A 16,371-nucleotide genomic window follows, 5' to 3' on the forward strand; every position below is an offset into this window, starting at 1 on the left:
CAAACTGTATGACTTGAATGAAAAGTATTTTCATTTAAAAAAAAAAACAGGAAAAGTGGACTGTAAAGAAGCGCTCATCATTTCAAATAGGCTACATTAGACAGAGACGACCTATTAAGGCAAAGTCAAAGCTAGCACTACAGAGCTAACACAGAACAACCTTTGAGTCAGGTGAACGCTGAAAGGGAGCTGGTAAACGAGACAACAAAAAAAAACTAGGTATCTTTCACTCATCTCTGTGACGCAAACGCAGCCCAACTGCAAATGTGGTCCAATGCCAAATCCCAGTCATAGTCTAAAAGTCTTAGATCTCCATAGCTGAACCAAAATCTGTCGGCAAGAACCATTTCCTTTCCCCTGCTGGATGGGTATGTATGTGTGCTGCTACTCTAAGTGCTGTGAGGCAGTGGGTACCGGCTGGCATTCCTGTCAGTGACATGTGAAGCTCTGTGACAGAGTGTTCTATTCGTAAAGCTGACTCCACCTGGAGGAGCCATTGGTGCCATGGCTGTGGTGGTGATGACCGGTTCGACGCTGCCACAGAATAGCGTGGCTGCAATTCTGGTGTGTCACCATTGGCCGACTGTTTCCACCACACAATGGGAATTAACAGAGAGAGAGTTTGGGAGAGAGGGGTAGAGATAATGGATTCTCACATGTTGAAACACACCGGGAAGTTTCTCAAGGTCTGGAGAGCCAATAGATATAGCAGTGGAAGGCACAGGGGTTTTGAATGTTTTGCAACTTCCCTGCAGAAGTCTCAAGGACAAATTTTACAGTCCATGTATGTGTCTTGACTAAAAGTTGTCTTGACTAAAAGTTGTGCAGTCCACTATTCAGGGCGGGACGATACCAATATCGGGATATTTTTTTCAAGGCAAAAATGAAAACAAAGCAAACCTTCTGTATGTAAAATATTGAGTGCTGTAGCTTGGAAAAGAAATCAAATGTGACTCTGGATGACAACATAATGATGTTGGTTTCCAATATTAGGGCTGTTTTCCTAAAGAATTTAAATCTGCTTCACATTTTGTTTCCTTGCCACGATACTAATGGGAATCCCGATACTGGTATCGCGCCGGCCCTAATCAATGGCATCATTCAATTCATACATTATTCAGATGTACTTTATTGATTGATATATCACCCGTACCGCAGCATAATGGAAGCCGGAATTATTCAGAGCTACAATGCATCTCCATTTTCTCTACTCTTTTAGAGGACTGTTTAATAACCACAGATACAGACTTCATTTAGGCGGTGAGCTTCTGAGAGAAAAAGACAACCGAAGGAGAGTCAGTCCTCTCAGTTCTCATTTAAAAAAAAACTCTAAGCCAGATAAACATCAAAGTGTCTTCACTTTAGTCCACATCTGTAGGAGTAAAACGAACTGGAGAGGGTGAGATAAAGTCTCGGGAGGGGGGCATGCTTTCCCCAGCAGTGTATATGAAGCTGGTCCTGGATATGTCTATTCTACAGTATGAAGTAATGAAACGCTTCAGGGCAGAAATTAGTGGTGTAAAGAGTAAAACCACGAAGTTGAAAGGCTATAAGACATACACAGCTGCATCCTAAATAGGTCATTGAGAAATCTTGTTTACGATGTTGTCTTGTGGGATGGCGGACTCCAGTGAGAGCCAATGGCAATCCAAACAAATGTAAACAAGACATAGCAACAGGACATTGGTATATGTACTAGATAAAGCCAGGCATTCAAATAAAAAGGACGTAGCCAGGTTATACATGAATGGTATATGTTGGCTGCTTCCCTGTGATATACGAGTTTGTGTTCCTCCGGTCTCCCAGGCTGGTTAACAATGTGTGTCATTGGGCTAACGCCAGCCGATCGTGTGACTAATAGCTATTGATCTGTGTGATGTAGCGAAGACAGCTGCCAGAACTCAGCCTCCCTCTCCATTAACAGTGCCTGGCAAATTATCAATCCGACAACACATAGAGTGACGTGCAAAAGAGCTTATGAAACAATAGTTTGATATTTTTATTTGGAGAAGAAAAAAAGAATAATAATTTAAGATGTGTAGTGGATTTGATAGAATGCACAATTCAATTCTATGGCAGATTGAGAAGAAGACGATAGGCCCATCTTTGGCGCAAATCAAAAAGAGAGAGAAAAAAAAAAACCTTTGGGGAATAACTATCAGTACGCTGTTGAATGTCCACCGTGGAGTCAATTACAAGCGCATTACTGAACATGTTTCTATTGCTTCTTCGTGCAAGGGTAAGTTGGAGGAGACCAGAGGATACAGTACCTGTTATGGATAGGTCCTCTGAAGCCCGGGTCAAACTTGCGTGGCTCACCTGTAAGCGGAACAGATCATTGCATGGTTAGCCTCTAACATGCAAAACAACTGTGCCCTTGGTGAACTTACAAGGCTTAGAAACAGGAACATCCAGAGTAAATCTCCAATAACCAGACAAGTGACATCATGTAAGAGAGCAAATGATAAGTTATTGCATGTAGACTTAGACTATAGAGCAGAAACTGTCCTCGAGAAACATACGATAACTGCACATGGCATTACTGACAGGAATGCTCATGGCGATCAATGAGAGAGTAAAACAACAGCACATGTACCATTAGTCATAACATTGTGTCTGGTCCTGTCCTGCAATAAACATAACATGCAACTGCCTGGGAGGGCACTAACTATCTCAGTTCACAAGTCCTTTCTGTGTCTGTGTCCAAAATGGCACCTTATTCCCTATATAGTGCACCACTTTTTACCAGGACCCATAGGTGCCATTTGGGACACAGCCTCTGTAGCTGTACTGAGGTGCTAACATGATGCCAAGCTACTATAGATCAGGGGTTCCCAAATTCAGCACTGGGGAACATCCCACGTCTATTTCTGTCTCATACTCTGTACACAAGCCTCTTGTTGGTGGAAGGCTTATTTCCTGCAATCCTACACATTTTGTCATCGGGTGAACAGAGCATTTTGCAGTTTTAAAGCTAATTGTCTTGTAATTCTATAAATTTTGCCATGTCGTATGTGTATTCATGTGATATTTGAGTGACTCAAAGATTACAACAAAATCTATGGACTTAAAAAACATTAGCTGACATAGGCTAGTGGTTCTGGACATTTCTGACAAGTTATAAATAGCTCTCTAAGGTATGCAATGACAAGAGGAAAACTGATGATGCATTACCCAATTTCAAAATTGCACCTTGTGCATTCTACTATTACAACTTTCAAGAGTAAGTTGAAAGCCGGACTGAGTCCCACCCCACAGTTTGGGAACCACTTCTACAGATAACAGAAAGTACTGTGTTTCACACAGAGCCTTTGGGGGTATATAAATCATCTAATTTAACTGCACAGAAGCACAGAAGGCATATCTGTGTCACTGCACAGGAATCTCCACTTGACCCTGTAAATGTTATCAGTCCCACTTTAAACCCACTATACACCACCATACGTGGCCCTCCTAAAAATCTGGTTATGTGTGTGTGTGTGTGTGTGTGCATGCGCACGTGTGTGCCTGTTGCCTGTATACTTGTGTGTGTCGACGTGTATGCCCACACGTGTGTGTATGCATAATGCATATGGTTTGCTAGTGCCCCCATGGAGTTGCAGTATGAACAGTTCCTGTGAGCACATTCATCATCACACAGAGTGTAATTTCTCAGAGCAGCGTGAGTGGGCTTATCTCCCATCTGCCTGTCTCTGAAGACCTGCTTCTGCTCTGAGAGATACAGCTCACTTGGCAGAACCCAGCACCATGGATACTGTACTATGCACTGGGCCTCCTAACTGAGCACTCATTAATCACTGGATGTCATTGGCTGAGACGGAGAGTGAAAAAGACGCATGGAATCGCTCTTATGTCGATGATCAATCCCATGGCTGTGATGAACATCTTTTCTGGTTGAAGACATTCTCTGAGCGGCACTGTTAGGATATTCAGGGATGACATTCGGAAGAGTCATTAGTTAATTAGCATAACATTCGGAAGAGTCATTAGTTATTTAGCAGATGCTTTTATCCGAAGCGATGTACAGAATGTATCAGATCCAAGGGAATTGAACTCATAACCCTTGCGACAGAAACACTATAATCCAAACCACTGAGTATGGAGTCTATTGTTCTGTACTGCTGTTGTGTTTTGATTTTAAATAAAAAGATGGGGACCTTGGAGATTTTCTTGGATAAATCTGCATCTCTCAGCCAAGGACACGTAGACACAGGACCAGGTGCAGTCGTAGTTGATGTGTGTTAATAGCCTGGTCATGTTTTGCATGACAATGACCACAGGAGTTTGCAAAACAGCCCAAACAGATCTGGGACCAGGCCAGTGTGTTACCGCCTTATACAGCACATTTACTTATTTTAATTGGCAAACTACATCGATATGATTGAGACACGGATGCAAATTGATGCTATAAAGATATGAGACATCAATGATGCAGTGAAATGCCATTTACTGTACTATGGCAGTATGCTTTAGCTTGCAATGTTCTAAGACGTGAAGGTCATGACAGCAACAACATCTATTTCCTCAGGCAAAAGCAGCAACAAAAAAAAATTGGCATTACATCAGTGCAAGATGTTGGAATGGGACCCAGGACACCTGCACCAGGTATAGACCTGGGGTTTTCAAACTGGGATCCGCGGACGAGGTACTGCAGGGGGCCCATGATTTTATTTGGGAGGGGGGGATTTTGGGGGATTTTTTGTGTGGAACATTATTATTTTATGACCATCACTAGCTGCAACAGAATACCTTCGCGGATACCTTTTTTTATGTCTCTGCATCCAGGAAATTACAGTCATTGGAGCAACGGGGTTTTTTTTGTATAGAAAATTCTTAGGCAGGCCGTCTAAGTGTTAATTTTAAAGAATGGAAAATCTGTTTCAGTGTCAAGTTAACATTACTATCTTTGAAAAGTAAAGCCTCGTTCATACTGTAGGCCTTATTAACGCTCAAATCAGTTTTCCTTTTCAAATCCGTTTTCTTACAAGTGACCAAATCATATGTGTGTGTTCTGACAAAAGTCCTTTGCTGACATGGCTACGCTAGTTGACATGGTAACGATGGGTCCGTGCACAGTGGTGTAGGCTAACTTATGGTGGTGCTCGTGCTTCCTGTCACTCAGAAGTTATGTAGCAAGCTAAGGTGACAACAATGCCTGCCATGGACATTTCCCAGTTGCTTTGAATGTTCAAAATCGTAGTGTGATAATGATCTGACATACAAAACAAGTCCTTTTTGGCTAGCCAAAGCAGTCAACTAGCTAGCTAGGTAGCTGCTTCGCTTTCTAGCACATTCCCTATTTGTTTGTGGACAATTAACAAGCTAGTAAGCTACCACATGTCCTTGTCAAACTGTCAACAGAGTAGCTAGCAAGCAACAAGATATGCCAAATAACAATCTAAAAACCACTTGAGGGGCAAATATATCCAATTGGCCAAGAATCAGATTTGTATCTGACTTCAAATAACCCATGAAGGTGATTTTAAAATTTGGCTTAAAATATCAGATTCCATGTGCTTTTTGGCTGTTCAGACTTCAAGAAAGAGAACGGTTTTGAATTGAATATGATTTATTTTTATATGATTTGAGTCACTTCTAACTGACAATAAGGACAAGGCTTTTACAATCAAATAAAAGATAGACACTCGGGGAGAATCAAAAGCGGAGAAACATAGCATTAGCCATGGCAAAATGCATAGACTTGCAGGAAATTAGCTTTAAAACTGCAAAATTGTCTCTCAGCTCCATGCCAAACTGTTTAGAATTTACAACAGCAACATTTTCTCTACACCGCAAAGATACCTTTCCAGCTAATAGACTTAGATGTTAGTTTCCAGTTCCTCTTCCAATGAACTGTGGGGAGGTCAAAATAATGACACTGTCTACCAAATCTATCAACTTGAAATGTTGATTACTTATTTGCCATTAACATTCACGACAAGACATTACTTTTTTGTTGTTGATAACATGATGGGGGTCCCTGGGTTGCCAGTTTGCCTGTGTGGGGGGGGTCCCTGGGCAAGAAAAGTTTGAAATCCCCTGCTATAGACGCTTCCAACAGAACTTTCACAGCCAGCTCAAGTAACTGGCAATGACTATTGGCCAAACAGATTCGCCATTGACAATTCCTACAGTATATGGCTTCAGAGTAGATATTGAAATTGGGTCCTGTGCAGTAGGAGATTGGTTGGATCTGTGTCAGCACTTCCGCAAGGCGTATGATACTAATAGAAACTTGCTACCTTTCTGTGATGCATCATTAGTTGCCTTAAGTTGTTTTTATATCCCGGTGGATGTTCTTACAAACCGGTGGCTGGCAGGTTGCATCACATTAACTCATATCAGAGCTAATTAGAGCTCCAGCTGCCGGGGGTTGTGAGCTGGCTGTCTGTTGGACCGGAACTCAAGCAACCAGGCAGAATGCAAATAGACAGAAAACATTTTTTCATAGATATTGCTATGGTGTGTGAATATTTCAAGCGACTGAGTGCTCCCTGGTCTTTGTCAGCCATCGTGGTGAAAACAGACGGGTCGGTATCAAGGGGAGGATTGAGGATGGGAATTCATACAGAGATGAAGGGAAGCCAACGGCAAGAGGACAGATTGCGCAACAGCAAGGGGAAGGAGGAAATTGTCTTGGGAGAGCCTGAGATATCGCTCTGTCTCTATCTCAGTGATGAACACTCAGTAAGTCCATGCAGAGGCCCGCCAGTGTGTTCTACTGGGGAACCAATGGGGGCCGTGGGCATCAGCCTCTTGTTAGGGTGTAAAAAGCGGTCACCAGCTTGGCGATCAATGTCTATACCATACTATTGGGTGCATATACTCACAGACCTAAATGCAAGTTTCCAGAGCACTCTTACAACATTAATCAACAACATGAGTGGCTGAAATTCCCTAGATTCTCATCAGTACAAACACACTAAACTAGGATTTGCTTATTGGGCACAACCGGTGAATCCTCAACACTTGGCTTTATTAGTGTACTCACCACAGTATCCTGGCGTTTCCTCCTCTCAGAAGGCCTCTGAGCTTTACTCTGGTTCACAAAACTGACTATAGACCCATTATACATTACCGGCGGGCCCGAAATTCACCAGTAACACTGAACCACCAGTATACTTGGCCTTGGTTGATGACTGTACTTAGACTTGGCCAGTGCAAAGAGAGTAGTGGATGTGTGATGTGTTGCTGGGGTCAGGATGAACGAAGGGCTATAGTCAACAAAATGTGGAAAATGCCTGCGAGGCATATTGTGGCAGTTAGATAACATCATTGTGTTGGCTCTGTTGAACCCGTGCACAGCAACATCGAGGGTGCAAACTGATGGTGCCTGATGTCCTAAAGATAGCAGCATCATTTTTGAAGGTAAATATTGAACTTTTATAAGGTGTTCTATAAGTTGTTCAATAAACAGTCAAGTAACATATACTTATTTCAAATTTGATTCCCCAGCACTTATAACTGCATGATTTTCTAAGCTTTGACTGTCATGTTTCTAACTAATTACTTCAAGAAACGTCTTCAAATGTGTCTGTCCCATTTTGTTTCCAAAGGCTGAAGTTAATGGAGAATTCCTGTGCAGCCCTGAAGATCATACTGCTCAAAAATACAGATTTCCGATTGTTATGAAAACTTGAAATTGGCCCGAATTGATCGGCCATTCCGATTAATCGGTCGACCTCTAGTCTGTAGTTATATGTCGGTAGTATGTGTCTGCAGTTGGTTTGTGTTTACAGTGTTTAAATAAGGAATGAGGATGTTAGTAATATGTATAAACAAATGCAATGTACAGTTTGCAAGTATGTGTGATGTGTGCTGCAGTGAGGGGTTAGTCTTGCGAAGCCAGATGCCGTAGTCTAGACAGAGGCTAGTGGCAATTATTTGTCCAAGCAAATAACAAGGCTCAGCAAATCTCTCATGTCTAATGTTAGCAATTGTTGTAGGATAATTTCATCATGCAATGGAGATTTCATCATCCAATGCAAATGAACTGGTCATTATAGCTACTCTCTGGGGCATTGAGAGCAGACTGGGTATGGAATTACATATCACAAATCATTGTACTCCAATCCCATTTGCATCCTCTGTCTGCCAAAGCTAAAGATTATGGGTCAATCACAGCATTGACTTGCCATCATTGACCATGACATAACAGCTTGATGGTTTAACAAAGTTGTGTCACTCCTCTCAAATTCCACATTCAGTGGTTAATCAATGGATGCCCTTGAAGATATACACTCACCGGACAGTTTATTAGGTACACCCATCTAGTACCGGGTCAGACCCCCCCTTGCCTACAAAACAGCCTGAATTCTACAGGACACTCTACAAGGTGTTGGAGACATTCCACAGGGATGTTGGTCCATGCTGACGCGATGGCATCATGCAAGTTGCTGCAGATTGGACGGCGGTACATTCATGCTGCAAACAGCCCGTTCCATCTCATCCCAAAGATATTCTATTGGGTTGAGGTCTGGGGTCTGCGCAGGCCACTCGCTGTCATGTTCCAGGCAATGTTTTCACACTCCTCAATTGTTCAGTGTTGGTGATCGCGTGCCCACTGGAGCCGCTTCTTGATGTTGTTAGCTGATTTGAATGGAACCCAATGTGGTCGTCAGTTGCAATAGCCCATCTGTGACAAGGATTGACAAGTTGTGCATTCCGAGAGGCATTTCTGCACACGACTGTTGTACTGTGCCATTATTTGTCTGTTTGTGTCCTGCCTGTTAGCTTGCACGATTCTTGCGATTTTCCTTCAACCACTGACATCAACGAGCTGTTTTTCGCCCACAGGACTGCCGCTAAACTGGATGTTTTTTGTTAATCGCACCATTCTCAGAAAACCCTAGACATTGTCGTGCGTGAAAAGCCCAGGAGGGCGGCCGGTTCTGAGATACTGGATTCGACGATCATACCACACTCAAAGTTGCTTAGGTCACTTGTTTTGCCCATTTGAACATTCCATCGAACAGTCACAGAATGCCTCGATGCCAGTCTGCCTGCTTTATATAACAAGCCACAGCCATTTTCCTAAACGGGGTGGAGTACCTAAAAAAAATAATTGTCCGGTGAGTATTATAGGAGAGCCTCAACTAGACAGTCTTCGTTTCAGTCAGGCTGATTCCAAACAGTGCTAAAGTAAGCTGAGTGGTGGGAAGCAACTTCAAAATGCCTGTGCTGGAACCTTTCCAAATGTAACAGCCCGGCGTGGAGTGATAAAGCTCAGCGCTTCAGGGAAAATCATTTGAGGGTGTTTTTCATCATGTTGTATTTCAAGTTTTTTGGTGGAAGAGAACATAATGCTGTTGTCCCTCTACTGGAGCCCTCCTGATGGGGCTGGTTGCAATAGTGTAGACTTATGGAGTTATGGAGACAGTTCGTGCCCAAACTGATTCACCAGGCAAATAGTCTGTCTGATACTGGATAATATAACAATTAATTCAGTCAGTTCTTGGTCTAGTTCCATGTGAGAGCAACGTAGATATAGCAGAAACTAAAATGTATCTTATTACTGGGAGAGAGAAAAAACTACTAGGCAAAGATCTTTTCAAATCACTGTAAATGTGACCTTTTACTGAACTGAATTGTGTCATTATCCTTGGTCGGACTGGATGTCCTTGGTAGAGGGCTGTGATAGGGCTGAAGAGGCTTTGTAAAAAGGCTAGAAAGGGATGCCAGACTGACTGTATTTGTGTCTGTTATAAAATCATTATTCAGGGATGAGTTAAGGCCACAAAAACAGCAGTATATTCCTTGATTAAATGCCTCTTTATGGAGATATATATTGGGCTTTTGTATTTTTGGTTGTCCTCATATACACTGTTGTCAATGTCAACCCAAGTACAGTATGGCACTGTTTCCCCCTGCTCCCATCTCTCTCCCCTCCTCCTCCTCCTCCTCCTCCTCCGACTTTCTCAGCCTTTCCCCATAAACACATCCAGTACACAGACACAACAACACAGGCGGACACAGGCACCAGTGTCCTCATGTTCCACTATGTAACACAGGCTTCTTTCATAGGGTGGCCAGGCAAACGGCTCCACCACTGCAGGTGCAGCGCCTGGGTTGGAGCTGAGACGCCTTTCAGTTGGCCTTTTCCATTCTGCCCATTCATGAACATAATTAGACAGAGTGGCTGGCTGCAGAATGCCGGGTGTTTCTCATCTTTGAGGGTCGGGTGTTTCTCAACCCCCTTTCACCCTTTTTTCAGCATGGTTTCATGCAGGAAAAAAAATCTTCAACGTTCCGCATTGCAAATATCAACAGCTTAGCAAAGCAAGCACAGCATGCAGTGTCACGAGTCCGACCGAGGGTGTTTCCCCTTCCCGGGCGGTTGGCGCTCGGCGGTCGTCGTCACCGGCCTATTAGCTGCCACTGATTGTTTTTCCTCCCCCTCCTTGTATGTTTAGTGGTAGCACCTGTTCATGATTGAATCAGCTAATTAGTTTGTCTTTATTAGGCAGCCGGCCCGCCTGGTTGTTGTGCGGGATTATTGCAGTGTAACCTTCGGCTCTGTTGTTAGAAGTACGTGTTAGTGCCTGGTCGTTACGTTTTCTGTTGTACATTCTCATTTCCCTGTGTTTGGGGCCGTTACTATTGTGAGCACCCTGGGATGCGTTGGCGCTATTAAAGACGCACAGCTTTGCACTCACTGTCTCCTGCGTTTGACTCCACACACCTACGACACCTGAAGTGTTACAGAATCCCGCACCCGATAAAATCGAATGGAGTCAGCAGGAGCAGCAGCCAACCCTCTCCCATCGATGGAGGAACGGGTTCTCCACCACACCACCATTCTCCATCGGATCGGATCCGCGATGGATCAAGTGATGGAGAGAATGGACCGATGGGAGAGGAGTGGTCTCCTCTCTCCACCTTCGGCACCCCCGACTCCGGACTCCCCATCACTCGACTCCAGCACCCTTCGTCTGACGCTACCGAGGGCTTATGATGGAGCGGCGGCGGGTTGCCAGGGGTTTCTGCTTCAGCTGGAGCTATACCTGGCCACCGTTAGACCCACTCCCTCAGGAGCGGAGAGGGTGAGTGTCCTCATCTCCTGCCTCACGGGTCGTGCTCTGGAGTGGGCGAACGCAGTCTGGAATGGCCCAGACTCAGCGCGGGAGCACTACCCAGAGTTTTCCTGCCGCTTCCGTGCCGTATTTGATCACCCTATAGACGGCCGAGCGGTGGGAGAACGACTTTTCCATCTCAGGCAGGAGAGGAGGAGCGCCCAGGATTACGCGCTGGAGTTCCGGACCTTGGCAGCCGGATCTGGGTGGAACGACAGGGCCCTTATGGACCACTACAGGTGTGGTCTCCGAGAGGACGTCCGCCGGGAGTTAGCATGTCGGGACACCACTCTGTCACTGGATCAGCTGATTGACATGTCCATTCGACTGGACAATCTGCTGGCTGCCCGCGGGCGTTCAGAGAGGGTCCTGTGCGTTCCACCACCCAGTCCCTCCGCTCCCATTCCGATGGAGTTGGGAGGGGCTGCGCCGAGGGTACCGGAGGAGGAGGCCTTCCCTGCACCAACTGTGGTCGGAGAGGACACACGTCTGATCGGTGCTGGGGGTCCGTCTGGGAGTAGAGATGGCAGGCGGAACGCTTCTCGGTCACCCCAGGTGAGTCAGCATCAGACTCACCCAGAATCCCTTGTTGGCCATATGTTTGTCTTAATCTCTTTCCTTCACTTTTTCCCTCTTCCCAGCATAGGGCGCTAGTCGATTCAGGCGCAGCTGGGAACTTTATGGATCGCGGACTCGCCCTTAAGTTAAGGGTTCCGCTGGTGCCGATAGATTCTCCTTTCCCCGTGCACTCCCTAGATAGCCGGCCATTAGGGTCAGGGATGGTCGGGAGACCACGGTCCCACTGGACATGGTGACGCAGGGGAGTCATAGGGAGCGTATCAGTTTTTTTATTATTGATTCGCCTGCGTTTCCAGTGGTGCTGGGGACTCCTGGCTGGCCCGGCACAATCCTAAAATTTCGTGGAGACAAGGGGTTCTCCAGGGGTGGTCAGAGGAGTGTTCTGGAAGGTGTTTGGGAGTTTCCATCGGTGCCACGTCGGTGGAGAGTCCAGACCAGGGTGCCACGGTGTGCATTCCCCGAGTATGCCGATTTGGCAATCGCTTTCAGTAAAGTGAAAGCGACTAAATTACCACCTTATCGACCGGGAAGGGATTGTACGATAGATCTCCAGGTAGACGCTGCGCTTCCCAAGAGTCATGTGTACCCGCTGTCCCAGGAGGAGACGTTGGCAATGGAGACATATGTCACGGAGTCGCTGGGACAGGGGTACATTCGGCCCTCCATTTCACCCGTCTCCTCGAGTTTCTTTTTTGTGAGGAAAAAGGAGGGAGGTTTGCGTCCGTGTATCGATTATAGAGGTCTAAACGCCATCACAGTGGGGTATAGTTACCCTCTACCTCTCATCGCTACGGCGGTGGAATCGTTCCACGGAGCGCAGTTCTTCACAAAACTGGATCTCAGGAGCGCGTATAGTCTGGTGCGTATTCGGAAGGGAGACGAGTGGAAAACCGCATTTAGTACTACATCCGGCCACTATGAGTACCTCGTCATGCCGTATGGGTTAAAGAATGCTCCAGCCGTTTTCAATCCTTTGTAGACGAGATTCTCAGGGACCTGTGCGGTCAGGGGTGGTTGTTTATATCGATGACATTCTGATCTACTCGGCCACTCACACCGCGCATGTGTCTCTGGTGCGCAAAGTGCTTGGAAGACTGCTGGAGCATGACCTATACGTCAAGGCTGAGAAATGCGTGTTCTCTAAACGAGCCGTCTCTTTTCTGGGATATCGCATTTCCACCTCGGGGTGGTGATGGAGGGTGAACGCATTAGGGCCGTGCGTAATTGGCCGACTCCAACCACGGTAAAGGAGGTGCAGCGGTTTTGGGTTTTGCCAACTACTACCGGAGGTTTATCCGGGGTTTTGGCCAGATAGCGGCTCCCATTACCTCACTGCTGGGGGGGGGCCCGGTGCGATTGCAGTGGTCAGCACAGGCGGACAGGGCATTCAACAAGTTGAAGGCGCTGTTCACTGAGGCGCCCGTGTTGGCGCATCCGGATCCCTCTCTAGCATTCATAGTGGAGGTGGACGCGTCCGAGGCTGGGGTGGGTGCCGTGCTATCACAGCGCTCGGGTACGCCACCAAAACTCCGCCCCTGCGCTTTCTTCTCAAGGAAGCTCAGCCCAGCGGAGCGTAACTATGATGTGGGGGACCGGGAGTTGCTAGCGGTGGTTAGAGCTCTGAAGGTGTGGAGACACTGGCTTGAGGGGGCTAAGCACCCTTTTCTCATCTGGACCGACCACCAGAATCTGGAGTATATTCGGGCTGCAAGGAGACTTAACCCACGTCAGGCAAGGTGGGCCATGTTCTTCACCCGGTTCCGGTTTACTTTGTCTTATAGACCGGGCTCCCAGAACGTGAGGGCTGACGCACTGTCCCGCCTTTACGACACCGAGGATGGGTCCACCGAACCTACTCCCATCCTTCCCGCCTCTAAGCTGGTAGCCCCAGTGGTATGGGAGGTGGACTCGGACATCGAGCGGGCGTTACGGGCTGAACCCGCGCCTCCTCAGTGTCCAGCGGGGCGAAGGTACGTGCCGCTTGATGTTCGGGACAAGCTGATTCGGTGGGCTCACGTCCTACCCTCCTCGGGTCACCCTGGGGTGACGAGGACAGTGGGGAGCCTTCAGGGGAGGTATTGGTGGCCTACGTTGGTTAAGGACGTTAAGGGTTATGTCTCCTCTTGCTCAGTGTGCGCTCAGAGTAAGGCTCCTAGGCACCTTCCTAGAGGGAAGCTACAACCCCTCCCCGTTCCACAGCGGCCATGGTCACATCTGTCCATAGATTTCCTGACCGATCTTCCGCCGTCTCAGGGGAACACCGCGGTTCTAGTGATTGTGGATCGGTTTTCTAAGTCCTGCCGTCTCCTCCCGTTGCCCGGTATCCCTACAGCCCTGCAGACTGCGGAGGCATTATTTACCCATGTCTTTCGGCACTACGGGGTGCCGGAGGACATCGTTTCTGATCGGGGCCCCCAATTCACGTCTCGGGTATGGAGAGCGTTCATGGAACGTTTGGGGGTCTCTGTCAGCCTGACCTCCGGTTATCACCCGAGAGTAATGGGCAGGTGGAGAGATTGAACCAGGAGGTGGGTAGGTTTCTGCGGTCGTATTGCCAGGATCGGCCAGGGGAGTGGGCACGATACATTCCCTGGGCTGAAATGGCTCAGAACTCACTACGCCACTCCTCTACTAACGTGTCCCCTTTTCAGTGTGTGTTGGGATACCAGCCGGTCCTGGCACCATGGCATCCGAGCCAGACCGAGGCTCCTGCGGTGGAGGAATGGGTACAGCGCTCCAAGGAGACCTGGAGGGCCGTCCAGGAGTCTCTACGACAAGCGAGTGGACGGCAGAAGAGGAGTGCTGACCGCCACCGCAGTGAGGCCCCGTGTTTGTACCGGGGGACAGGGTCTGGCTCTCGACCCGAAACCTACCTCTCCGCTTGCCCTGCCGGAAGCTGGGTCCGCAGTGTGTAGGGCCCTTTAAAGTCCTGAGGAGAATAAACGAGGTGTGTTATCGATTACAACTCCCTTCCTATTATCGAATTAACCCCTCGTTTCATGTGTCTCTCCTCAGGCCGGTGGTAGCTGGTCCCCTGCAGGACAGTGAGGTACCGGAGGTCCCTCCCCCCTCTGGACATCGAGGGGACCCCGGCGTACACGATCCGGGCCATTCTGGACTCAAGACGCCGGGTGAGGGGCCTGCAGTACCTCGTGGACTGGGAGGGTACGGTCCGGAGGAGAGGTGCTGGGTACCGGTGAGGGACATCTTGGATCCATCCATGTTGAGGGATTTCCATCGCCTCCATCCGGATCGCCCTGCACCTCGTCCTCCGGGCGACCTCGAGGCCGGTGTCGCGCGCTGCGGGAGCCGCGCGTCAGGAGGGGGGTACTGTCACGAGTCCGACCGAGGGTGTTTCCCCTTCCCGGGCGGTTGGCGCTCGGCGGTCGTCGTCACCGGCCTATTAGCTGCCACTGATTGTTTTTCCTCCCCCTCCTTGTATGTTTAGTGGTAGCACCTGTTCATGATTGAATCAGCTAATTAGTTTGTCTTTATTAGGCAGCCGGCCCGCCTGGTTGTTGTGCGGGATTATTGCAGTGTAACCTTCGGCTCTGTTGTTAGAAGTACGTGTTAGTGCCTGGTCGTTACGTTTTCTGTTGTACATTCTCATTTCCCTGTGTTTGGGGCCGTTACTATTGTGAGCACCCTGGGATGCGTTGGCGCTATTAAAGACGCACAGCTTTGCACTCACTGTCTCCTGCGTTTGACTCCACACACCTACGACACCTGAAGTGTTACATGCAGGTTTGAGAGAACTTCTCTTTTCATTCATATTTGATGAGGCAAAGCCCTCAGCAGATCCATAGGCGTCTGGACGTTTCAGCCTTATTCTAAATTAGATTTTTTTATTTATTCATCAATCTACACACAATGCTACATATTGACAAAGCGAAAACAGGTTTTAGACATTTGAAATATCACTTTTAAATAAGTATTCAGACCCATTACTCAGTACTTTGTTGAAGCACCTTTGGCAGCAATTACAGCATTGAGTCTTTTACGGTTTCTCCCATTCTTCTCTGCAGATCGTCTCAAGCTCTGTCAGGTCTCCAGAAATCGGGTTCAAGTCCGGGCTCTGGCTGGGCCACTCAAGGACATTCAGAGACTTGTCCCGAAGCCACTCCTGCCTTGTTGTCTTGGTTGTGCGCTTAGGATCGTTGTCCTGTTGGAAGGGGAAATTTCACCCCAGTCTGAGGTTCTCAGTGCTCTGGAGCAGGTTTTCATCAAGGATCTCTCTTCACTTTGCTCCATTCATCTATGCCTCGATCCGTACTTCCGGTGCCGACAGAGATGGCCGCCTCGCATCGCGTTCCTAGGAAACTATGCAGTTTTTTGTTTTTTTACGTGTTATTTCTTACATTAGTACCCCAGGTCATCTTAGGTTTCATTACATACAGTCGAGAAGAACTACTGAATATAAGATCAGCGTAAACTCACCATCAGTACGACCAAGAATATGATTTTCACGACGCGGATCCTGTGTTCTGCCTTTCAACCAGGACAACGGAATGGATCCCATGCGGCGACCCAAAAAAACGACTCCGTAAAAGAGGGAAACGAGGCGGTCTTCTGGTCAGACTCCGGAGACGGGCACATCGTGCACCACTCCCTAGCATTCTTCTCGCCAAAGTCCAGTCTCTTGACAACAAGGTTGATGAAATCCGAGCAAGGGTAGCATTCCAGAGGAACATCAGAGACTGTAACATTCTTTGCTTCACGG

General features: G+C 47.5%; 1 protein-coding gene across 4 annotated transcripts in view; it reads right to left on the reverse strand.

Moving 5' to 3' along the window:
• Nucleotides 1-16,371, reverse strand: part of slc44a5b (solute carrier family 44 member 5b) — a 59,615-nt gene that overhangs the window by 27,280 nt on the left and 15,964 nt on the right. For all 4 annotated transcript variants that reach the window (XM_035775586.2, XM_052527255.1, XM_035775602.2 and 1 more), the window contains exon 2: nt 2,271-2,319. In XM_035775586.2, the coding sequence (XP_035631479.1) occupies nt 2,271-2,319 (49 nt within the window). The remainder of the gene's footprint in view (nt 1-2,270; nt 2,320-16,371) is intronic.

Source organism: Oncorhynchus keta, chromosome 1, assembly GCF_023373465.1.
Source record: "Oncorhynchus keta strain PuntledgeMale-10-30-2019 chromosome 1, Oket_V2, whole genome shotgun sequence".
Taxonomy (NCBI): domain Eukaryota; kingdom Metazoa; phylum Chordata; class Actinopteri; order Salmoniformes; family Salmonidae; genus Oncorhynchus; species Oncorhynchus keta.